We start from the raw sequence: 26,372 nt of genomic DNA, 5'->3' as shown, positions 1-26,372 counted from the left end.
GCTGAGCATTGTGCAAGGACATTCATGGTGGGCAGCTCAGAGCATGGAGGGACTGAATGCACTCAAGCCCTGAGCTGGAGGTGAGGCTAGAGACTTAGGTTTGGGCTCAGGAGCCATGCCAAGGTGTTTGGATTTACCTTGTAGGGGTGGGAAGCTGCTTTAGGGTTCTGATGAAGAGTATATTGGGAATAGAGCCGTCTGTTGATATGATGAGCTAGGGGCTGAGCAGGGAGGATAATGGATCAGAAGGAATAAAAGTTAACATCCAGTTAGGAGACTGTGATGGTAGACCAGGGGAAACATCCTACAGACAGGACTGATGGATGTAACCATAGAGGAGAGAAGAGCTGAAGAAAGGGGCCGGGGGGGGGGGTTCATGAGAAGAGAGCAAAAGGCGTAGGGATCGAGACTGAGTAGCTGGAAAGAAAGGGTCTACGAATATGCTGGAGGACTAGAGGAAAGCAAAGGGCCTCATCCAGCTCTGTGAGCTTCAGGACAGCTCCAGGTCAGAGCTCCAGGCAACGGAGGTAAATGATCAAATGCAATTACGTGGGGGAAAAAATACTAACATAAATAGAATTATAGAATGAGAGATTGTTTCCAATTATTTTATCATAAGTGTAATTTCATTTCTAGTACGTTTTGTGGGGCTAGGGATGCAGCTCAGTTGGCAGGATGCTGAATTAGCATGCCCAGAGGCCTTGGTTCGATTCCCACCAGTAAGTATAGCGAGCATAGGGGTGGTCTCATGCAATCCTCGCACTTGGGAAGCTGAGACAGGATCAGAAGCTCGAGGCTTTGGCTATACTGTCAGTTTGGAGGACAACCTGGGACGCATGAGACCACGTTTTAGTAAAGGAATGGATTTCCCCGTTCCCTTTGAAGCACCGAGCTGTCCCTTTTCTCCCCAGGCACAGCAGCACGACGAGATGAGCACGACAGGCTGGGTCGGAAGAGTAAGTGTTTTGCGTTACGGATTTTATAATATTTCCAGACTGCTGCGCAGCGCCGGTTAACGTGCAACTGTCCCGTAGTAAGGCACTAGGTTGTCACTGGTAGAAATGCAAGTTGCGCCACTTCTCAGAGGGTTAGCTGTGCTTCCTAGGGTGACTGGACTGCACAGCCAAACAGGTAAAGGGACAAGCGGCACATTGAGGTCAAGAGCAGAAATGACAAAACAAAGCCTGCTCTCCAGGTCAACTGTCGCTTCCGGGCATCCGAAAGGCCACCAGGATGCCGGATGTCGTCTTTGACCCGTTGCTTGAGTTCTGCACTTTCAAGGCAGAAAACGTTTCTTAACTTAGCCTGGACTGCAGCCACGAGGAACAGAACCGACCCTATACTGTGCACGGCACACCTCTCTGGGGAACGACATCACATCCGTGTGCGTGCGCACGTTGGTAGGCACTCTGAGGAAGAGCTTTATCTGGGAAAGCAGGGTGACCCTTGGAGACTCACAGCTTGGCTCCGTTTCCATCACAGCACGCGTCTCCCAAGTCTGAGACCAGGGAAGAAAGCACCGGAGGTGGGGGCGCAGGGAGGAATTCTAGCCACTATGACACCTTGCATGACAGGTGAAAACTGACCAGCTTCCTACTTCTATGAAGAGTTCTATTCATCCTTCTTTAAAAGGGAAACAAAGTGACGCAAGCGTTGTAAACATTTCCCCGTCTTCTAGGGGAGAGAGGTGAGGCTTCAGTCCAGGAAGACGACCCCTTTCTGCTGGGCTGGAAGCTGCCATGCACTCACAGGTCCCTTTTTCTCCCTGCGCTGATTGGGCAGAGGGGAGGGGTTTGCCAACATGAAAAGTGGTTTCCTCCATGGCAAGAGACATGCTACACTTCCTCACGACTCTTTGGAAAAAAATATGTTTTTTCCTCTCTGTATTTAACCAGACAGATGCCACTTTTCACACATTTCTTCTAGGCTCAACTCCATCCAGGGGAAACAGGGAAATGTATTAAAAAGATAAGGCTGTGAACATAGGTCTAGAGAGGGGAATGTGTTTGAGAGCTCTGTAATGAGAACACCAAGTGTACTGCACGCCTCAGCTTGCTCCCTAAATGAATTCACTTTGAATCACTAAATAGAAGAGGCGAGCCTTTTCCTTCCTTTCCCCAAGTGGGAGCTCATGGGAGAGGAAATGCAGAGGGCGAAGAGAACCAACAATTTAAAAGACCATCCCCTACCTGCTCCAAGTGTAACGACGAAATAGAAATTAAAACGCAGCGTGGTCCTTCTAGGCTGAAAGAGACGCTCTTCTATTTAAACATTATTTTCGGAGAGCTATCTTTTATTGAACCTTTTTTTTTTAAATAAAAATTTTGTTCTACATTTCCATGTAACCATTTTTTCCTTTGTAAATTATTGATCATCTTTAGAAAAATGAAAAGGCTTAGGATAAAAATAAGCATATGAATGCTTCCATGGGAACTCTATAGCAGATATTCCTGGTGGCATCCAGTCTAGAAGCAGTTAAAGACTACGCCTGATTCTAAAGAAAAAAAAGACACAAACCTGTGTAAAAGCAGGGATGAAAATTTCCCCATACTATAAACCACTTCCAACCTGAAACAGTTAGACAGTAAGCCGTTTTCTAGAAAGTGCACTTGTGACATGAAGGAAGTTCCCTCTTTAAACAGAAGTGAACGTTAGGTTGCAGGCCCATAGGGGTGGAAGTCTCCAATATCATTCTCGTGAGAAATGTCCCCGAACAACGGAAACATGTCTATGTGACCATTAGGCACTGCGGGCATTTCTCTCTTCATTCTCACGTGTATTGCCACCAAATGATCCTGAGTTTGCCCTCTGTTCCATGTTTTCTAGTTAGGAAGACTTTCATTTCCAGACCCTCCACTGAAGCACAGGTACTAGAGAGGTCTTCTGCACCCTGGAGTATGTCCTGAGATGAGGCTGATGCTGTGATAATTATTATTATTATTATTATTATTATTATTTTGCTCTGTTGTCTAGTTTAGGCCCGCAGAGCCCCACTTCACCTCTGATGGTAACAATTTCTATAAGATCATCAGCGACAAGGAGGGCTACAAACACATCTGCTACTTCTCCAAAGACCAGAAAGTGAGTATACTTATACAGCAGATCCTAAGCTGACCTCTTTCCCCAGCTAGAACGACATCATTTGGTGACATTGAGTGATGTGTACCAATAGACTACTAATTCAGATTCTTCAGTGGTGTATGGGACCCAGCGGAATAGGTCACTGGAGCCCGCAAAGCGACCTCATAGTTATTTGAATTCCTGATATGGATAACTCTGCTGAACTTTGATAGGAGAGTCTAATAAATCTCATACTAACAATCCCAATCAGGACTGCACATTTATTACCAAAGGAGCCTGGGAAGTCATTGGGATCGAAGCTCTGACCAGCGATTATCTGTGAGTATATTCTAATAATCAGTAAATAGGCTGGAAACCCGCACGTTATAATCACACCCTCTCACAGAAATGCGGGAAAATCTCCCACAAAGAGTAGTCGATTTGGAATGTGTTCAATCCTTTTTTTTTTCTTCCTTTTTAACATACGGAAGCCTTAATGATTTTCACATATGCTCAGCAGACTTGATACCATGCCACCGAGCAGTTCTACCTCTTGGTCTTACCTGCTTTGCACTGGAGAGGCTGCAGCCTCTCTGGGCCACCCCGGATGGCTGCAGGGCCGTTCTGGCATCCTGTTAATGTCAGACTTACACGGACCCTATGAGAAGCTGAGAAAGACAATTTTATCTGCTGGTGTTTGGCCTTACTCTTTGGAACATGGAAAGGATTGTTTAAGTGCCTATGACAGTATACATGAGCTGTTAGCAAGAGGCATGTTTCTCTCCATTGGGCTCCTGGGCTCTTCCTTTACTGGCCTCAGCACAGAGGAATTTACCGTTTCCCAGAGCAGTTTCTGAAGACTTTGCACAAGGGGCCCTTCCAATCTCCAGAATATTCATCCCCTACATCCATGCAGTGTGTGCTATAAAAGAGAAAAGACAACACAGGATTGGTACTTGGGGCTGGAGGCTTTTGATTTCAAGCTAGTTGTCCAGACATTTTTTTCGTACAAAAGCCCTCCTTTAAGTTGTTAATTACCACATCTAGCCAGGAAGAACTCCGGGAATTCCTAGATTGGAGTATTTAAAGGAAGTGCCTGCGTAGGGAAGATGGAAGGAGGTAGCTTTGGGCTGAGGTGGAGGAACAGAACAGCAAGTGCAGACAGGGGCACACACTTGTGCAGGACAGCCGTGTGTGTCTCTGTGCCTGGGGTCGGAAAACGGGATGGACTTAACATTTCTGTAAGATGTGTTCAATATATATTATCTTTGCTTTCCTCTCAGGTACTACATTAGTAACGAAAATAAAGAAATGCCGGGAGGAAGAAATCTCTATAAGTAAGAGTGCTGTCTCTGATGTCTTGTCCTAACTGATATTACACTGGAATTGTCATGAGTACTTCTATTTATCAGTAGTATATAACTAAAACAATGGCCTTTTAAGGTGTTTATGGGAGGTCAAAGTTATTGTGAATTAAGGCATGTATTTTATGACGAAGAGAAAGAATCTAGAGGGTTGCTTTGGCAGTCTGAGTCTACTGAAACCAGAGCATGGCATCGTTTAGCTTCTTCCTTCTGCCCAGCCTTTGATGAAGCAATTGATCACCACTGTTGGTTTTCCAGAATTCAACTTACTGACCCTACAAATGTGAAGTGTCTTAGTTGTCACCTGGATCCAGAAAGGTGTCAGTATTATACGGTGTCATTTAGTAAAGAGGCAAAGTACTATCAGCTGAGATGTTTGGGTAAGTTTGCACCGGCTGTGAGGAGGGGAGGATGACCGGTCTGTGGGCGCTCCTGTCTCTACTGTCCTGAGAGAGGTGGTCCTAAGGACGTCTTCCCAACGCCAAGGCTTTCATCTATCCTTTACCCCTCGGCTTTTGTAAATTTAGGAGCCCTCAAAAACATCTCAGCCCTTTCCTACCCAATCATGTCATGTGATGTGTGTTCATTACCTTTTCTTCCCTCTGAGTTTATTCTTATACACCTACAAGTTACAGGTTTTGAATGATTATTTCGTACATTTGCCCCTTAACTTAATAAGAAACTGTGAGTGGTGCCTGTCACCCAGGACATGCCCTGCTGCTCTGTCATTGGTTGACTTCGCTACTGTATTTATTACAAGGCAAGGAGAGGCACAATGGTAGATTCAAGTCGCACAATAAGTTCAACGTACTCTAGCGGAATTCTCCTGCATCCCCTTTCTAATGCTGTGCCAGACTGGGTTTCAAAATGAGAGAAGGAATCTAGATATTCTAGAAAGAATAAATAGTCAATGGCAAAGGGGAACTTGGCACTAGTTATCCTGTTTTTTTTTTTTTTCTCACTGGTGTGTTTTGTTTATTATGATGTATTTCTTTAGTTTTTTTTTTTTTTTACTATGGCTACATTTTGCTGCCATTTTTGAGTATGACTTTACACTAGGCACTTTGCTAAAAGTTTAATATTTAGGATCTTATTTAAATCTTAATAAAACTTTTCAAAGTACATATTATCCTCATGTGAAGGTGTATTGGCATGTAGACACATTGGCTTGACTTATCCAGAGAGTCAGCCAGGATTCAAACCTAGGTCTAACATTGCCTTTGCTGTGGTTTTTCAAGCAAATATAAACATTAAATCTATCATTTTAGATGCGTTAAGATCAAATAGCTCACAAGAGAGCTTGTGATACATTACCTTCCGCTCCACAGCTGCCACAGTTGGGATAAATAGTGAAGATACGGGCTTGCGAGAAAAACACTTTTGAATGCCAGAAAGACGCGGCTTATCCAAGTCAGGCACTGCAGGTGCACTGCCTAGCTCGCAGACTCTCCTGAGTGGGCCCGTGAGGGGTGAGAGGGGACTCGCCTCCTCCTTGGGGAGCTGGCTCCGGAGCTCAGGGCTTGAGAGGTGGTCTGGTCAGTGTGGGGTGGCAGACAGGAAGTAGAGAAGCAAGCCTAAGCTCTCATTTCAGCTGGCTGATGAGAAAACTGGGCATGGAGATGGCAACCTGCCTCAAATGCCCAGCAAGGCAGAGGTCCTTTTTCTACCCCTTTTACCTGAGACCTGTACCTTTCTAGGAGTTCATCCTTTACTTGATTGCAGTTATTTTTAAGAAAAGAAAAGTGGGGGTGAGGGGGAAGCAGCTAAGCTTCTGATCTACTGCGATAGCTCTTTTGTGTTCTGCCAGACGGTGATAGCTGGTGTGTTGGAAAGCTCATGTATGCAAGCCATACTCGTCTAAAGCATCTTTTTCACTGATTGCATCCACAGGCCCTGGTCTGCCCCGCTATACTCTGCACCGTAGCGCCGATGATACAGGTATTTTGCTACGTCTCACCCTCCACTGGCTTGTAGGAAAGCGTGGGTCAATAGGACCAATATGAGATTTGTCCTTTGCGTTAGTGTCTTAACAGTGAGTTGGGCACAAGCCTCCCTACCTGAAGTGTGCACAACCCCGTTGCTGCGTTGCACACATGCTCACTCTTGCATCACGAGATCTAAATTCTTGGCCCTGTTGTGAGTTATTGCTGTTTCATATACTTGTTTAGAGCTACGCGTCCTGGAAAACAATTCTGCTTTGGATAGCATGCTGCAGAATGTACAAATGCCTTCAAAAATATTGGACTCCATTACTTTGCATGGGACAAGTAAGTTAAATTTCTTTTGGAATAGTGTTTTTTTTTTCATGGAAGATAACAATAAAATATAGATAGTGTGACAATTTGGTCTGAAAATATGTGTTTTTGTGTATGAATCTAATTTAAAAGGTTATTTTTTCTCATGAAACACTCTATCTCAAGAACTACTACCTTTGCTTTTTCGTATTTTAAAATAGGAATCTACATAAAATTTATTCTGTTGAGAGAGCACTTGGGGCAAATGTACTATTGATAGGTCAACTCATGCAATTGATGAGTCTGTCCCACTAGTAAGCATTAGTTGTAAATCACACCTGATACATTTTATCTTTGAACTCTAGCATTAGAAAACACCCAAGATGATTATGGTAAAATTTGAGGTTGTTTTTAAAGTATTCAAACTTCAGTTTTTTTTGTTTGTTTGTTTGTTTTTCTGTTCTCTTTCCTTTTCCTAGTTGGCTCAGGACTGGGTGTGGAATAAGCATGGATTGATTACTCTCAGGCACTGTTGGCCAAGATGTTAAAAAAAAAAAACAAAAAAACAATAGGATTATTTGAGCTAGAAATGCTTTTTTCTGTTCAGATTTTTCCCCCCACTGAGAAACAACAACTTATGGGAAGGAGAGAAATAAATCATAATTGATAGAGTTTAATTTTTAAGTTTAGCATAATGGGATTATGTGGAGCTGAAGAGATTGTTCAGCAGTTGGGAGCAGCAGGGACCCAGAGTTCAGTTCCCAGCACGCATATCTGGTGCTTTCCACAGGTAACTCTAGTTCCAGGAATTCCAGCCCCCTCTTCCGGATTCCCAGGGCACCCGCTCTTACTGGCACACAACCACAGACAGAAACACAGATACACATAACTTAGACCAATCAAAAATAAAATGTTTTTAAAGAGGAAATGAAAAAAAATTATTCAACTCCTGTGATTTGTAATCAGCAGGACAGACCCTGCCTGCAAAACAGAAAAACTTAACCTGCTGCTCAGAGTGAGTGTGTGTGTGAGAATCTCCAGGGCCCTTGCTTCCAGGCGCCTTCTGACCCAACAGGCTCCCTGTGCCTGAGACATCTTGAATGTAGAAAGTTCATTTTGACAGCCTGGTGCAGCGTTCTGCAGGAAATATGGAGATGGGATTCTATTTCTGTGGGCACACAGCGGGGAGTCCTTAAGGTTTTAGGGCCAGCATGGTTAAAAGGAAATTTTCATAGGCACTGACAGAACAGGGGAGAGGAATCCATTGGGCTATAGTCATTTGCACTACAGGAAAGCCGGGACTGAGACGAGGCCTGGGAGAAGAGACCAGGGAGATGGGATCTTGGGACCAGAAAGAACTCCTCCTCATAGGAATATTGCACATAACAAAAAGATGGAGTTAAAAATCCCCTCTAATCAGCAAGTCTTGACCAGACAAGAGAGACTGAAAATAGTGATGGGTGTATGCATGAAAAATACCAGTCAGTTTGCATAATAGTTATTTAATATTTGATTAAACTTATAACAAAAAATTAAAAATTTTCTTCTTACTGACACATTGCATAGAAGCACAAAAATTAATATAATATAATAGTATTGGACTACTGAATCTTTTCTCCGAATAATTATAAAATCAATCAAGAAACAAAAAGGAAATTAAATGCAAGAAACATTTCTAGAGGCCACAATTGTTTTGAGCCTGCAGTTTAAATCCTCCTGAATATGTGGAATTCTGTTTAGATTTATTAGGGTTATTACTTTGAGGGCAAAGAGAGCTGGTTCATTCTTTTGAGATAATTTTTTTATTAAGCTGCTGTCATCAAGCACAGGAGTTTCAAAGGACCCAGGGAAGAAGAGCACACAGAATACGCAAGGCAGTTTGTTCCCCAGAAGCTGTCTTCATTCTGTGAAAGACAGAGCTGAAATTGGGACTCTGCTTTGCGGTCTGGGATGGCAATAGGAATTATATTTAAAAAATGCTATTAAATGAGAATTTTAAAAGGAGAGTTATGGCCGACTACAAATTCTAAACAGCTTCAAGGAAATTCAAGAAGAGGAAAACATTTGGGAGGAAAATTTAGAACGTAAACAAGCAAGATAGCTAGAGAAGATGCCAACGAACTGAAGCATGAAAACAAAACATTAGGAAGCCGAAAACGCGCTTGTGTTCCACAAGGCGCTGGTGGCTCTCATGGCTGTATTAGAAATCACTCAATTGTTTTACCACCAGAATAACCAGCATTTATGAACCAAAGAGAGTGTTTTATATCTTAAAAACATGATCCTAAGCTGACCTTTTCCTTTTTCTATCCAATTTAACAAGTCGTTAAACTCTAGACACAACATTACTGAGAAATAAGGAATGAAATCTCACATGAATAATTATTTTTACCACGCTAATTAATCTTTCTGTTTGTTTAGAATTTTGGTATCAAATGATCTTGCCTCCTCATTTTGATAAATCCAAGAAATATCCTCTACTCTTAGAAGTGTAAGTATCCAAGAGGGGATAATTAGCAGTTAACTGCCATACTTTTCTGTGGGCACGGATTCATGAACTATTGCACCACTGTTTCTGTTCCTTCCTCCTCCACCACTATTTCCTCTTCCCATTTTCTACTCACAAATCCCATCCTATGCTTTCTCCAGACTTAACGGACAAGATAGACGCGTCTCACTGTCATAATCATATGGTTTGCTGTGCTCCCCAGAAGTTTAAGGCAGTCCCACTGGCTTTTCCAAACCCTCACCTCCAGCCTTCCTCTGGACATCGTAGCAAGCTAGAGAGAGAATGGCACTTTCGGTCTACCAAAGTTTCCATCATTGACGGGGCCAAGAAAATTCATGTTCCAAATTAAAAAAAAAAAATGTTTACTCATGTATGAATGCGTGAATACGGTCTCCTGTTTAAATTTAGAATGCTACATCATCTAGTTTAAAATTAAAATAATGTGATATTTTGTTGAAATGGAAGTTCTTTCAAATTCCATCTCCAAGAAGAGGCAAGAACATGTTGGTAGAGGCACGCGTGCAGGACTTGCCTGTGGTCTGTGGGGTGGAAACAGCCAATGAGTAGGAGCCAGACGAGGTAGGTGAGAGCTGTTATTAGAGAAGGTCTGTATGTACCCTGGAGTCATGTAGACTGTGCCGAGACGACATTGAAAGCAGCTGCAATGAGCTACAGGGTTCATCCCTTAGCACACCGAGGAGCTGCTAAAGGTTGCACGCATGGGCCACACGTGTGGTAGAGTCGAGGCTGTAAAGATTGCAAATATGGGGTGTTAAAATTCTTGGAGTGCCTAATATCGTACCTACTTCAAGTCTGTATTTCTTTATCCTTGAGGTTTGAAGGACTAGTTTTCCTTCATACTATGGTCCTTTCTACCATGATTTAAGAGTCTCAGTGTGAGCAACAGCACCCAAGATCTTTAGGAGAATGCAGTGCACACGATGCTCCAGTCGGAGTCCTTAAGGAAAACCCCAACCTAAGAATAGATGTGTGGACTGAGAGCGTAGAGACTGGAACGTAGAGCTACGCTAACTGTCACTGTTATGTTTATAAGGCAATTTCCTCTACCCCCACTATTTGATAAATTACTACTTCTATTTCTAATATTACCCAGTACTTAAAATGTAGAATATGTTTGACAATAATGTTCAAATGCAAATCTTAGGGATGTGCTTAAAGGAAACACACAGTCATAAATAGTCATGACGTCAAATTTAACGGACTCATCCTTGATAACCCAAAGGTTACTCTGCTTTTCAGGCTCCTGGTTGAGAACGATGTATATATCTGGTCCATAGGAGAAAAATTCTTTGTTTAATTTGGGAAAACAATAAAGTCATATGTGGTGGATCTTTTCACAGATATGCTGGTCCCTGTAGTCAAAAAGCAGATGCCGCCTTCAGACTCAACTGGGCCACTTACCTTGCAAGTACAGAAAACATCATAGTAGCTAGCTTTGACGGCAGAGGAAGTGGTTACCAAGGAGATAAGATCATGCATGCTATCAACAGAAGACTGGGAACATTAGAAGTTGAAGATCAAATTGAAGCAGCCAGGTATGTAACTAGAGATGAACTCAAACAATATTTACTGCTCTCCTTCCCTATCTATCTGTCTGTCCATCTGACCATTTGTCCATCCATCTGTCTGTCTGTCTGTCTATTTAAAGATGTAAAATATAAAGAATGGGAAGTTTTGTGGGGTGAATATGTAATTCTTCTTTCCTGTAGGTTTTTTTAGGACAGATAATCTATACAGATGAAAACGTGTGTCACTATAGATTTCCATGAAGTTTTAAGAAGGCTTTTTCTAAGTTTGTTTTTATATATAACTTAAGAATGGAAGTTGGCATATACACTACCGTCATCTAAGAGTGGAGACTGGAGACCCATGAAACACACGGGTAAACTGAGGGACGAGAGGACCAAGTTAGTTAGATTTTCAGTCACTGTGATAGGATGTCTGGCAGAAGGGACTTGAAGGAACAAGAGGACAGGTTTGTTAAGAATTGTAGTTTGGAAGATTTCGATCCACTGTCCTTACCTGGATCGGTTAGGGACAAACTACAGTGTTCTCAGCCCTTTCTTCTGTGTATTTTGCTGACTATAATTTCAGCCAGTGATTATCATGCCACATACTGAATGCTAGGCAGTCCTGGAAATTTCCCCCAAATAAGCTAGTCTTTCACAATTAAACCCGGCCTCCCACATGGGCCAAAGATAGACAAGTCCTTGACTACAGTTAAAGCAAAGAATCTTCGGTTAAATTCTTAATGAATTCCTTTTCCCATGTGACTCCCAATGAACAGTGTTTGCTGCCTGCATTCCTATCCGCACCCTGATTTTTTAATCTTCCCACCACAACTGCTCATTAACTCCTGCTAACATCATTCCAGCTGCCTCCTCCAAACAGTTTCCCTAGATTTCTCTTCCAAAAGTTTCCGGACGATGAGATGTGACAAGTAACAGCAATGACCCTAGCTATCTCTTGTACCAATGTCCAGTGTCAGTGAGATTTTCATTGCAATTACAAAGTCCATGACAAAACAACAGAAAAGGTGGAATTATTTACTCTGCACCGAGATTTCCGAGATTTCCACCCATAGCTTCTGGCTCTGTTGCTCGTGGGCCCACGGTGAGGTAGAAAATCACAGCAGTAAAACTTATGAGCCTAGTGGATCAGCAGGCAGAACTTTCTCCTCTCCCTGTTCTTATTCCTTCTGGGCCCTAGCTGTTGGGAAGATATTGCCCACATTCAGCATGGGTCTTCCCCTGTTGGCTGTTTCCCCATAGATACACTCAGCCATTTCTCAGTACAACCAAATTGAAAATTACATTTAACCACCACACTTACTAAATAGTTGAACCCATCACTTACAGTCAAAACTAAGTGATAGGGAAGTTGTGTGTGCATTCACCATGCAGAGAGTCATAACTATGAAACCCAAGGAATAGCTCCTAGAGCCTGGATAAGGGTGACTCTCCTGTATTTGGAACGTTGTAGAGCACAACTGTCATGAATCACAATTATAAGGGCTTCATTAAGTACGAAAACCATCTCACTCGGGCCATCCCACAGAGAAACAGAAACTGAAGTGTTTTGGACTAAAAGAGAGGAACATACTATGACAGGCAAATGGCTTTAAGCTGTAGGGAGGGGTATGCTTATTTCAAGTAACAAACAAACAAACAAACAAACAAAAACAAAACAAAAAACCAGAATTTGTCAGGGTGAGGTAGGCTTGGAATCCAATCCATTCCAGCTCTTCTGTTCCACTGAATTCAGCTTGTTAATTGGATATGTAACCTTTGGGTGTCCAGCCATTTGCACAGGTGTTTGGAGAAGTCTAATAAATGGGTGGTTTGAGACAGTGTTGTACAATTACGGATCGAGAAATGCAAAATTAACAATGGATGACCAGTGCGTTGAGAACAATCCCTTTAAGGAAAATTAACCAAAGAAAAGAAAAGATGTTAGATAAATATTTCTAAGTGAACGAAATTCCCTTGTGCCAAAGTTAATTACTGACCATTTTCTTTAAAAAGTGGAAGAAATTTTAGGTTAAAGAAAGGATAAATTAGAGGTTTCACTATTGTAAAGTTAAATTTCTATCTGGCAAGACTGGTCATCTCTCTATGAGATTTGAGTTATAAAAGTTCTAAAATTACCAAATTCAGTATTTATAAAACAAATCCCATTTAAGATGATACTGACAGGCAGTAGTATTACCTATACAATGGAACACTGTTACAGCAAATGAAAGGAACCAAATGCAGCAACGTAAGCGCATCTCAAAACAACGCTAAAGGAAAGAAGCCATGCACCAAGTTCAAAATCAAGTACAAACTTAGGTCCGTTTTTATGGAATGCAGCAAAACAGAAAGACTTTAGTTTATTTTCCCTGACGGGAAAATGACCACCAGCCTTGAAAGAGTATGCACGCGTCTACTTGGTAGCGGTCTATCACCCCGGGCAACCATGACTCAGCCCCTATTGATAGATCCTCTGTATTTAAAGATATCAATTGACAGTGAGAAAAGTTGAAAAGTGCCCTGAATTCATTCTGGTATCACTTGACTTTGCAGCCTTGGACATGCAACACCAATTGAACACAGAATCAACTGTCCATGAATGCAAAGACCTCCATAGCTCGCATAACACCGTAGAACTACACATTCTATTTGCTAGACTTCCTTAAGAAAAAAAAATATAAAAAGACTTTTGTTCTAAGGCTAAGATTAGGAAATAGGTGTACAAAACAAAGTTCATTTTTTAAAACCTGGATTTCAACTCCTGACACAGTTTGGTGGCAAAGATTTTCCTTAATCCATCAAAGAAAACCCATTTTCCTTTAATGGTGCTGTGCTTGCTAATCAACACCCAGGACAGGATTTGGTTTTGATTTGATTTGGTATTTAAATTCTCAGGTGAGAGTCCAGTCACAGCTCAAAGCCCTCCTCAGCTCTTCTCTGTACCCTTGAAATTTTTCTTCTATTGCAAGGGGGCGGGGGGGTAACCACTTTCAAACTGAAAAACATCTGGAGAGATTTAGATTCAATTATGTAAAGAAAAGTGCATCTGGACTGCAAATTTTTATATAAAGCTGTGAAAAAAACTGCCAGGATTTGTTTTCTGTGAAACACACACACACACACACACACACACACACACACACACAGAGAGAGAGAGAGAGAGAGAGAGAGAGAGAGAGAGAGAGAGAGAGAGAATTTTATGGACTCAAATGAATGCAAACCTTGTTCATGTAGCTCTGATGTTAACGGGGAGGGCATTTATCACAGGTGTTTCTGATGACTGGCCCTGCTTCCTCTTAGTTTGTCATAGAGGGAGGAGTTAACACGTGTTAGGCCATCACAGTTGTGTGGTTAGCTTAGTTTTCTCTACACTGTGGAAAACTGATTTGTGACCCTCTTTCGTGTGTTTTAGAGAATTCGTAAAAATGGGATTTGTGGACAGCACCCGGGTTGCAATTTGGGGCTGGGTGAGTAGTGTGTTATCTTTTGTGTCTCGTTGGCTCATGAATTTGTAGGCACTCCTTCGTGAATAGAAGCCCGTGCAGGTTCATTCTCTGAATGCAAATATTTGGAGATGAAATCATGTCTGTCAAGCCTTGGGCCTTGGAGCAGCAGGCTTCTGGAATCTCTACCGAGCTAGATGCGCGTACCTCTGTTCATTATGATGAGATAAAGAGCCAAGAGCAAGAGTGGGGAAGGAGGGCGGGGGTGGGCGGAAGAGGGAAAAAGAGAAAGAGAGCAGGAAAGGCATTGGGGAGGGGCAAAGCTTATTCACCAGCAAAGGTTTTCTGAGATGTGCTGTTTTTATTTATTATTTCCTTTAATATCTATGGTCACTGGAGTCCACTATATGTCCCATGCTTGTTTTCTTATCTCTGCATGAAGGGACCAGGATTCTCAGAGTGTGTTCTTTAGATACTGCCCAATTAAAGCCAATTTAAGCCTCCTATAGCATGCTTTCTATCTCTAAAGAGGCACAGTATATAAAGACGTGAGAAATGTGGAACTGCGACTCGCTTACCATATGTCCTTATTCCTTTACCTCCACAAAAATAACTGTTTCCATTCCCTAGTCATATGGAGGGTACGTCACCTCGATGGTCCTGGGATCGGGAAGTGGCGTGTTCAAGTGCGGAATCGCCGTGGCCCCTGTGTCACGGTGGGAGTATTATGGTATGTAACTGCTGCTCTAGCCACAGAACTATTAAGTGTTGACCTTAACACTCCCGTGAGAAAGTCATTCCTTTTTTTAGTTTTCTGTGTTTCTATGGAAAATAATAGGCTAGTTCCTTTCTGCGGCTCTTTATGAGAGATGTGTAGGGTGGTCTTATCCATTCTGTTGTTATTCAAGCTTGAGGGCTATTGTGTGTACCTACACATTTAATTTCTTATCAACAAACCTGTCGCCAAAATGTTTAAACAGCCTCTGTGCTGCATCTCTAGATAAACGTTTCTTTATCTGTATTCAAATTTGATTTGGGACTTGACATATTAATAGAGGAAAGGAGCTTCTGAGTGAAGATCAAATATGGTTGGGTGTCAGAGGAAGAGAAGATGGGAACAGATGCTTTTCCAGGGCGCTTTGCTTTCCTACTGTCTTTAAGTACTAGAATATCATCCTCAGCATGAGCTAGATCACACAGCATCATTCTTCTGAGACTACAATACCCAGGGAAAGACTCGGCAGAAATGAGCGCCGAGGGCTGGAAAGGAGATGCAGTGTTTTATAACACCCTCTCTGACCTCACTGAAGTTCTTTTCGTAGTAGTAATGAGAACAGAATTGTTGATAAAGAAAATGGTCATTGTAGTCATATCCTAATATACGGTAGCACCAGTCCTTTGAAAACGCCTCTTTGAAAGCCTCTCCATGTCAGGGAAGCCAATGTGCAAAACATCTCTAGCTTTCTGCTAGGAACTTGGCAGGTGCAGTTATAATTTAATTTGCACACAATGGAGTTGTTTTCATGTGGTACTTTTGTTTGGAATTAATTGTTCTGCTGGATGGTTTGTTTCTGGAGACCTCTGGTGGTCAATAAAATAAAAGAGTAGCCTCTGTGAGGTTGCAGACATGTAAGAGAAGTTCATTAAATGCACATGACCTAATACACAGTAGCAAAAAAGAGCTTTGAATATATGTGTTAATTTTCACACTTTTATTCAAAATTGCAAATAAGGAATATGGAAGTGGTGTTTCAAGACATTGTTCTAAAATTTCACAACTAAATTATGTAACCCTGTATATTTTTAAAAATATGTATATTTTAATTTTCAGATCTTAATGTACATGTAAATGTGGTTAGCATAGATAAGAAAGTGGCATTATGCTCTAGAATTAACATATAGAAGGCTGTAGAATAGATGCTGGGGAAAATTATAATTTTCTCTTGAAGACACTGTCCACCTAGCAAATATACAAGTCAAGTTGTTAATATTTGACTCTTTAAGTTAAAATGCACATGAAAAGTTTATTAGCTTGTATTTTTAAGTGTCCTTTAAGATACTATATTTTCATGGGAGTGTTCTCTGCATACATAAAATTATACATAGTCTGTATTCATTTTAAGTAAAATAATAGATATTACTATAACTCATTTAGGAGGGAAGGGAGGTAGTAGTAGAAAAGCAAACACTCTTCAGGGTGTTTTTAATTTATGCCTCAGCCGTCCAGCAGCATTACAGTGTTGAACTTAAGCAATAAAAGAATGTAAAGAATTCGTGGAATTAATGTCAACTTGCTTGCCCAAGCCAGCGACAGTCAAGCACAGAGGCAATACATGGCTTCTACATTTGTTTACTCCAACCTGACCTTTTGAGGAGACAGCTTTTAAAACATCACAGAAGCAAAAGAAATCAGATCCAGAAAGACAAATAACACATGATTTCCTTAACTTGTGGACCCTAGAATCAACATTAAAATATAAAGGAGCATACATATGACAAAAGTAGAAAGGAGAACCAAGGAGAAAAGTATTCAGTAGGAAGGGAACAGGAGCGGTGGTGGGCTCAAAGTAGGTGCAATACAGGATGTACTTGAATGGGATATCTTTATTAAACCAACTACTTTGTACAATCAATAAACGCTAACAGTTAAAGCAACAACAACAGCAATCAAACTATTTATGCAGCAAATTCCATCAGTGATCTTTTAGGATAAATATGTAATATAAAATTTCATTTTTTTAGTTGAGTAAAATTATGTTTAATTACCCAAAATAACCAAACCAATTGTACAACCTGTTATTCCACCATATTTATATATAAAGGAACTTATGTCAGTTGAGCAGACAGATATTAATATAATCTGTTCACAGTGCTCAAGTGTTACAGCACCAAACTTGAGACCTCCCCAAAAAGCAAGGGAAAACAAATGCTTAACATGAATTATGATGAAGCAGCTGTGTCAATATGGACTGTTAAATGCATTCTTTTTATCAGAGTGCATCTCAACCTGCCTAAAATATAAGGCTTAAGTAAGCCACTAGTAATTCATTATTGTTAGGTATTCCCCGATGGAGACAGATCATCACACCGGAAGGCACGTGTTTATCTCAGTATCACAATGTTCAAGATAACCGAGGCACTAGGTAGAGGACTTCCATTGAGTGGCTGTCTCTGCGCAGTTGCCCTTCCTGCAGGTCTATTGCCGATTGTGTTTCAAGTGGTCTAGTCTGTGCTCCCCTGCCCTGATGCTGAGTGCAGAAGAGGCAGTGCTGTGGAAAAGTCCTGAGGGAGAGTGGGTGGCGTGGGCATCAGCAGCTCAGGCCGTATTAGCAAGGGTGGGTTGGGGAGATACTTTCAGGAGGTAAGGCACAGGAGGACAGGTAAAGTAAGGTAACAGGTGCAAGAAACATTGTTATTGGAGGAGCTGATCCTCTCTTCTTCTCTCCCATCACAGACTCCGTGTATACAGAGCGCTACATGGGTCTCCCAACTCCAGAAGACAACCTTGACCATTACAGGGTAAGAGACAAGGAGCTGTGCCAATCATAGAACTGCGTATAAATGGTTTAAGAACGTCCTAATTGTATCTATTTTAGAAAAAATATATTATTCCCAACAAATTTCTTGTTAAAAAGAAAAAACACAGGTGGTTTAGAGATCCTCCAATAGCTTCCCCTACTATATTTTGCATAATTACAGTCGTTATCATATGCTATATAGGTCACAATATGCATTCATTTGGAAATACAAAGCAACATCAGATAATTACTTTAATTATAAAAATTTCAGTTTAGAAAACATGTCAAATCCAGCATATTCTTTTAGGACCCAGAAGACTCTTTAAAGCCTTTAGCAAGATCTTAAAATTTTTATGATGTGATAATAGTTAAAAAGGTAAATGCATGCCTATAATTTCCTTCCTCCTCGCCAAGTATGTAAATTTTGAATGCGGCGTTTGCCGAGAGCAGGTGAGGTGGCATGTGCCATGGAGCCCTGTCCGTGAATCACTAAAGAGCTTCCCATGGTGGGAGAAACAGCGGGCAGCTTGCTCTCCAGAGAAAGCCGCATTTGAAACGTGACCTGGCTGCAACTGTCACTTGCTGTCACTGCTAGTGTGGAGGGCACAGCAACGCTGTGTGGATGCCATCCTGGTGCGGCCCTATGAAACAGCGCTGCTTTGACGCTTTTGAAACCTTACTGATTCTGTGGCTGTCTTAGTGGAGGAAAAAAAAAATGTAAGCTAGCTTAAAGCTTTCTGATAACAAGGAAAATCATCTCAGACGTTTCCCGTCTCCAAAGAGGCCCGAAACTCTCCCTGGGAGAATGAATTCAACAGAAAGAAAAACAAGAAAAATGTCAACACAATTTTTTTTTTTTGTTTTGTGACTCTTAATACATAGGCCTAACTGTAATACATTGCTCGGAGCAGTATATGTACACATGTAAGATGCCATCATTGCTACTGCGGAGTCTGAAACCATCTGATCAAAACACAATGAGTTCAAAGTCTCTATGTTTGCAAGATATGTGTGTGTGCATAAGTGTGTATGTGTATATATGTAGGTGTATATATGTGTAAGTGTGTGTATGTACATGGATGCGTAAGTATGTATGTGTCTTTTGTATGTGTGTGTATGTATGTATAATAAGTAGCTTTTACCTGCTACTTTCAACTTAATTATTAAGCTTGCGTGTGCAGGAAGACATGTTTGTGTTAGTGCCTGCATGTTTTTTACATGTTTCTGAGACATGCCAGAAAAGTAACCTGAAATTAAGATGGCGTACTAGACATCTTTACCTACAAAAAAAAAAATCTTCAAAATCTGAGTATTTTCTTTCTGTCAGAGGTCTCGTCTGCACACTCCATTCTTTCACTCTGTCTCCCCCACATCCTATAATCTGCCTCAGACACTGTTTGCTTTATTCATAACTACAATGCGCTGGCAAATGACCCAGCTCCCTTTATAATGGCAGCCCAGTTCGTATCCTCTTGCTGTGCTTTCCCACAATCCAGTCCATGCCACACCCTGCCAGCACATTTACACACACGCACATGTACATATATACACAAGCCCCCCCCCCCCACACACACACAGACATACACTGCTTTAATGGCACTCTCCTGTGTAGCCAGCTAAATTCAGTCATCGGTCTTCAATAAAGTAGTCACGCCTTCTTCTCACGTGGACCTGGCTCAAGTGTCAGAATCTGTATGTCTGTAGCTTCCATTTTGTGACATTGCTATGCGTCCCTTTCACCTGGACTGTCATTTGTCCCCCATCCCCATGCATGAGGCGTTGGTTTCTTTGTGGGACTGTGAACTCTTATTTTAGTCTACCTTGAGTTACTCTACACTGGCTCCCCTCCCCCACCCTGTGTTGTTACTCAACATTACACACCTTCTGCATTTCACTCCTTGGTTGTCCTTCTAGAAAGGACACTCACACATAAGCCTACAACTTACCTTGACTCAATAAAGAAAGTTTTAAAGGGAAATACTGCAATAACAGTTGTATTTCTCCATCACTTTTCTCATTTGGATGCTTGGATTTTTCTTATTGATTATCCAACCTGAAAGAGGGTTTTCTTGCCTCTATCAAAGCACTGAAAGCCCCTGAACACGCAGAGGTTTACTGCCTAGGATTCTAACTCCTGGCTCTGGAGAATAGTGGATAAGAAGTCAAAGCGTTCATTTTAGAAACTTCTTGTTTGAAGAGCCAATGGGGCCGGAGGCACAGGGCTAAGTCCAAACTCTGGCAGCAAAGGATGCTGGCACTTGCCTTGCTTCCTTAGAATCCACACCCGTCGTATCATACACTTTCTCTCCACCAGCTCTCTCTATGGAGGACTATTGGGTGGCAGTTTTTATCTGCCACTTTATGCTTCTTTCTCCAGTCTTTCTATAGGTTCCTCTTTCCCACACCAATCCTCCCTTCCCCTGACTCTACCCCCCACGGTGGTGGCCACTTTCATTCCTCCCCTTAGGTGTTCCCTGCATGAGGTAGTCATGTAAATAGAAGTCACTTCTTCCTGCCAATGGCAACACACGCACACTGGGTGCACGAAGTCACTCTCTCACTTCGCTGTACAGATGGCACCCGAGGACTGTTTAAGCCTTCCACGCCAGGAGTCGGGTTTTCTTGGCATGAAATTCGTTGCTGGCAATGGACACATTAAAACTGCCAGTACCAGGGAGCTAAAGGTTCCCAATGTGTTACTCAGAGGAATTATCCGGGAGGGTGATAGCTAAGGTGGGCAGGAGAAAGTGAGGCAAATGCATCCAGGGAATCATCTCTACCCTGCTCAGTTGCTTCCTCAAAGCATGGAAGACATAATCTGTGTGGGGATCTGAAGCGGAGTGGAGAACTGAATCTAAGTGCCTATTTCTGGTGCACAGCAGGCTTTAGAATAAAGCTGCCCTCCTTTGTTTTTTAAATGAGCCTGTGCTTTTGTCTCTGGCAAGAATATATTCAAAGATGCTATTTTCCTCCAAGGCCCCAGCTGCCCCTCTGGACCCCACCATCTTACTACTTTTCTTTCCCAGGTTTGCTCGCTCTTGCTTTCTCTCTCTCTCTCTCTCTCTCTCTCTCTCTCTCTCTCTCTCTCTTGCACTAACTCTTGAAAAGACATGAGAGCTAATTCAATAATTCCTGAAAGGTTTTTGTCACTCTGTGTATTTCCATGGGTCAGGAAAATATTTTGAAAGAAATTCCCGTTTAGTCAGGAGTCTCTTAGCACATCCAGAATTAGTAAGGCACAAAGTGCGCAGTTGTGCAATAACTAAGTCTGTATCCTTAACTAAGAAGCCCTTGATGTATAGAGCTATAGAGTTTAAAAGAGAATATAAATTTTAATACAACCCAGATGAGATATTTCGGTCTTAGGGGATACATGACCTAGACGTTAGAGGATCCCAAACTTCCAAGAGGAACACACCTTGTGAATTTGGGCCCTTTTTCTACTTAGGAAAGAGAGGCCAGGCGAATTGTCAGGGTGTGCCCTGCTCAAAGCTCATGTGTCAACCCTTTGGGAAGTCATATTCCTGCATGGCTGATCCCTCCCAGTGGGGACATTATTTCCTGTTCTCTAGAAGTTACCACAAAAATGGAGGGATCCTGTGAAGCTTAGACTCAATGTAGTGAGACCTGCAGTGACCCCCTAAGAATTGTCACCCATCTTTGGCCAAGTGACAGGGCAGGAACTCTTTTAAAGGCTCCAATGACCTCAAGGAGGAACCCCTAAGGAGCAGGACCCAGAGAGGTAAGAAGTCTGAGCTAATGAACAGTGTCATTCTGCAGAAGGCAGATCCTCTCTCCACAGTCTCTGTTCATAACAGATAGAAATGGCAACAAAGTTAAGAAATCAGACAACCAAGGAGGCTACTCTACCTCTAGTATCAACAAGCCAGCAGCGGTGTCTTCACACCTCAAGGCGTGGGAGCCTGACCAAAGGGTGAACAATTTCTCAAAGCCCATCTGCAGTCAGAACTGCAAGGCATTAACCCCGGAAGAGACTTCCATTCCTTCGCTCAAAGGGTCTGGCATTTGATAATGTTCAAAGGTTTACTCCTTATAGATAAGAAAAAAGTAAAAACACTGGGAAGAGGAAGGGTAGCCAAACATGAATTTGAACACCATACAGTATCCGATATGTATGAAAAAGACGAGAGACTTCTAAATTGTGATGGTGGAGCCTGAGAATCTACATGTCAGAAGCTGAAGGAAGGGGTAGAGGAGAAGTCAGAAATCTAGAATTTTACACTCCCCCAACCAGCTAGACCTGTTGTTCATTTGTTGTGCTAGTATAGCTAGACTCTATTCTAAGGTCTTTACATGTATTATCAGCTTCAAGTCTCCTTAAAATACTCAGAAACAGGATAGTTATTCTAATTACCACCATTTTATTGACAGGGAAACTGAGGCACTAAAACAGTAAGCAACATATGTATGCTGAGGGTTCTAAAAGGAAGGGGACACTATCTGAGCCAGGGAAGAAGGGAGGGAGAAGACACAAGGAAGACCAGAGAGGTTCACGACAGATTATTATGTGAGGGAGGGGCCGACGAGGCACATAGACAATGACAGGGAGAAAGGTTTCCTGGGACCTCTGAGATGGATCCATTGACTTGCACGATAGCTCTGGAAAGAGCCGACCAAATGGTGACCAATAAATACGACAGGGACGGGGACTGGGGAAGGGATTGTCTTGTGAATAAACAGAGAAGTAGAAGACCAAGGGCAGGAGGAGTGGGGCCCCAGTCCTGATCCCGGCTGCCAAGAGGAGAGGGCAGCCTGGAACACACAGAAGGGCTGATTTAACTTGTAGAGGAGATTTATTTTGCATTTTGCTCAGAATTTGATAGGCTTTTGGCAAGTGTATGAAACAGTCATAGATTTGGCAGTCTTCTGCTAGCAGATTTGAAACGTTCAATCCTTAAGAACTGCTGCATCGTTAGGTTATGCAAAACAGGGTGCAATTTTGTAAATATGCCATCTTGTACTGATTTGACATTTGTTCTATTATCCCAGAATATGCCAAAGGGAGAGAGACCTTCAGATTTCAGCCAAACCTTAACTTGTTTGTGGAGTGCTGATAAAATGTTGACTGCTGTGTGATCTTTAAAGCAGCCAGTGTTGCTTGTGAGGCCTGAGGTAGAGCCCCCTGTCTGGGGTTGATGGGAGCTCTTTGCTTGGCAACTCACGGGTGCAGTTGTTTGATGGATGTACACATGTATAACATCTCATTTAGTGGATTGGATTCAGTTTTTCCTAAATGTTTTCTGTGCCCTCCACTCGGTATTAATGATGATCCTCCCAAATGGAGCCCTTTATTATTCATACAGTGTTGATTACAGGAGGAGGCTCCTTAGAGGAAGCCAGTAAGTCCAAGGCAATAGCTTACTGAGTTGCTAAATTGTTATCCTTCAGACCAGGTGACTGCTTGACCTTCTACAAAACCTGTGGACGGTACTGTGCAGCTTGACTGGGTGTCAAGTGACTGCAGAACATACTGGAGAGGGACTGGAGCTTTGGAGTTCAAATGGCCTGTATTGAAATTCTCCTTCTTTTACTTGTAGAAGTTTGAGCTTGAGGAGGTCACGTTCTCTCTCTGAGCTTCATTTCCCTCTTTAAATAACCAGATATGCCCCCCCCCCGAGTCATGAAAGTGATTATAGGAGACCCCCACACCTGCCGTGAAGTGAGCTTTGAAACCATGGCAGCTGCCACCATTCTTATCTTCGGGGAGGAAATTGTCCTTCTGGTTGGTAGATGGCACAAGGGGTAGCTTGGAAATTGTTACACCTCCTGTTTCTCACAGCATTTCCCTACTCTTATCAGCTCCTTCCTTTATTTCAAAAATACAAAGATTTATTTGTTGGAAGGTGGCTGAGGAACCAGCATGATCCAACAAGCAGCTACAGATGGTTCTTCTTGGGGATTGAAGGAAAAGCTCCTCACAGAGATGCTGTGGAATCGGCACTGCCACTGGACCAATCCTTTCCACTTCTATCTGCCAGACGGTTGCTGGCAGCAGGGCTCTCCGGAAGTTTCTAGCCTCAGGAGAATGCCAACTGCACCACCATTGCATCCTTGCCCATTTATCACTCCCAGCTTCCTTTTTAGTCATTGGTGATAGACTATTCGGCTTGTAACTTAGTCATCCATTTCCTTTTTTTACTTCTGTTTCCATGGATAGGCAACGGGGGATCATCCAATTTGGGTGGGCTAAAATAGTATAATTAATATCTTCCCGACCATTAATCATATATTGGAGGAATGCATGCATTTTCTTCACTGGCTTTGCATATTTCCGCCGCAGCTTGGAGTGTGCCACACAGTGGGCAAAAGTGTCTTTAATAGAGAAGCCAGGTGGCACAGTGCAGTAGGCAACCGCTCCCCAGTGGCTCCAGAGGCACAGGGACATCCTTGCATTTGAGGGTGCGAGGTGGTTTTCTGCACTGAAAGCCCCAAAGAGGGAGTGCTTCTAGCAGCTGTCCGTCTCCCTCATCGAAAGGTCCTTTCGGAGGCTTCTCCCAGCGAGCAGGGAAACGTGCGCTGAAATGGCACCCTTCTCTCGCAGCTGCAGGAGAAGCTTTTGTTTTATTTTTCTCTTGCTGCATTAAAGTATTTGTCTTTCTTTCTTTGTAGTGTAATATTGTTAATGTAAAACAATTTGCATCATGACACTTTTATCACAGTTTTCGTCTTTTTCTCAGTATGTTGCATTTCTCACCATGTCTAGTTCATCACAGCTACAGTGTGTACATCACAACATTTATCTTAGGCTCAGGGTTTTACTTGTTTATAAAAATTGTCTTCTTTCAGCCTGTATTCACTCCATTTAAGAAAAAAAAAAGGCAGCCAGAAACTGTTTTGGTCCAAACTCCAGTAGTTATCACATTCCTTGCTAACTGTCCTGTGTATTTATATGCCTCCTAACTATTACTCTATGTTTCAATGACATTTCTCCATCTCATGGCACAGGGAGGTGGTTGGAGCAGCTTTTGCTCTTCCTGCTGCCAAGAGAGGCAGGCCCATGGGGCTGCTGGAGGTGAGATGAGGCGACAGTTGTATATCTGGGTCGGGTCTGGGGGTTAAACTTAATGATCATCTGTGAGCGAAAGGGGGACTTGAGCTTGTGCCGTAACCAGGTGGCAGGAAGTCAGCACAGGCTGAGCCCACGACTGGCAGAAGAGATCACTGAGAAGGCTCCTTAAGGGGTCGTGGCCCTGCAACTCAGAAGGGGTCCTGAGTCTTCTCATCTCACCTGCCCATCTCCAGCTATGTAGATATGTAACAATGCATTTTAGGATGGTTTGATTTGCTTGTCTCCTCTTGGAGCCAGAATTTTGTGCTATCTTGGGTGATAAATCACCTGCCAATGGGAAAGACACCCTTCACCACTTCCAGGGTTGTTCAGACCACTGTGGCTCAGAAACTAGAGTGGCCACTGTTAGGTACTTCAAGTTCCAGGATTTTAACATTTTATTTCACATTGTTCCCTTGCTGGAGGACAATCAGAAGTCCTTTGCAATTTTAGAAGACAGACGGAGAAACAGAAAGTAAAGGAGTTTTCCCCAGGCTTGCTCCAGTTTGGACACTTCTTAGGGATGGACAAGTTACTTACTTTGTGAATCCGTCTCTTCATATATGGCTCAGGGTTGACACAGACGTGTTTCACACAGGTGTGAGACTTTGATCACACAGTGACAGCTAGGATGACTACTGCCGTGGTACAGCAGCTGGCAGAGGGCATGATGCTTAAACCACGTACAGAATGAGACTATTCTGGGTTCTGTTTACTACATTAGCACTTAACTCTGGAAAAGTAATCTCAATTATATCAGATAATGCCGGTGCTGAATATTTCATTTGCTCATTTAGTTGATAAGGATTTAGCTATTGATTAGATGAGAAGGATAAAAAAAAACAATATATAGGCGAGTTATTTTTCTCATAGACCTTATTATTTAGTTGGATACAAATGAATGATGTTTGACTTGATAAAAATGAATAGATGCACGAATATAAGGGGTGGTGTTGTGACGGCCAGAGACATGCTTGCACGCATGCTGGATGGATGGATTCAAAATGGATATGTGGGACATTCCATCAGATTTAAGTTTATCTAAAACTAAAAAGAACAACTTTTGATGAATTGCAATGTTTATTTGATTCAGAGATTTCGTGCGCTCAGGTTGAGTGGGAACCTGCATACACAGGATGGGGCATTTACTCTGAGCTTACCCAGTCCAGGATGACCCTAGGAATTGTAGCCGATGGAAACAATTTGGTAACTGCACTGAATTTTTAGACAGTATGTCACTCTCCAGAAATACTGTGTCACAGAATTTTCAGCCAGCATCAACAATTTACTTTAAACAATGCTCCTACCATGTTTCGTGGCTCCTAGGGCAATGGTTCTTCTTCCCATTTTGCAGACGTCAGGACTCAGAGTGCAGCACGTGTGTCTCCAGCTGCAAAGCTCAGCAGTGTTGAAACCAAAGACTAGACTTTAGCATGCAGCCCCGGGCCTTTCTGGCCAGGCCACTAGCACTCCTGACGACAGTATGAAGTGCTCTAGTCTGTTGCTAGACATGTCACTGAAATGGAGACCTTGACTCAGGAAGAACGAGTTGGCTACTTTTCAGTCTGTGGAGATGCCACCACCGCCTCTTCTCTGTGTACCCCATTCCAGACAGGCAAAGCAGACCCACTCTTCCCAGTCTC

General features: G+C 42.4%; 1 protein-coding gene across 1 annotated transcript in view; it reads left to right on the top strand.

Annotated features, from left to right (window-relative positions):
• Positions 1 to 26,372, top strand: part of Dpp4 (dipeptidyl peptidase 4) — a 76,662-nt gene that overhangs the window by 46,511 nt on the left and 3,779 nt on the right. The window contains exons 12-23 of the mRNA XM_041631604.1: positions 912 to 956; positions 2,974 to 3,081; positions 3,332 to 3,399; positions 4,344 to 4,397; positions 4,683 to 4,804; positions 6,315 to 6,362; positions 6,593 to 6,691; positions 9,080 to 9,149; positions 10,529 to 10,723; positions 14,112 to 14,166; positions 14,773 to 14,872; positions 17,597 to 17,661. Of these exons, the coding sequence (XP_041487538.1) occupies positions 912 to 956; positions 2,974 to 3,081; positions 3,332 to 3,399; positions 4,344 to 4,397; positions 4,683 to 4,804; positions 6,315 to 6,362; positions 6,593 to 6,691; positions 9,080 to 9,149; positions 10,529 to 10,723; positions 14,112 to 14,166; positions 14,773 to 14,872; positions 17,597 to 17,661 (1,029 nt within the window). The remainder of the gene's footprint in view (positions 1 to 911; positions 957 to 2,973; positions 3,082 to 3,331; positions 3,400 to 4,343; positions 4,398 to 4,682; positions 4,805 to 6,314; positions 6,363 to 6,592; positions 6,692 to 9,079; positions 9,150 to 10,528; positions 10,724 to 14,111; positions 14,167 to 14,772; positions 14,873 to 17,596; positions 17,662 to 26,372) is intronic.

Source organism: Microtus oregoni, unplaced genomic scaffold (genome assembly GCF_018167655.1).
Source record: "Microtus oregoni isolate MIOR12 unplaced genomic scaffold, Mior012 000037F_ref0000500, whole genome shotgun sequence".
Classification (NCBI taxonomy): domain Eukaryota; kingdom Metazoa; phylum Chordata; class Mammalia; order Rodentia; family Cricetidae; genus Microtus; species Microtus oregoni.
Note: the sequence above shows the minus strand (reverse complement) of the source record. Positions and strands in the feature narration are given on the sequence as shown.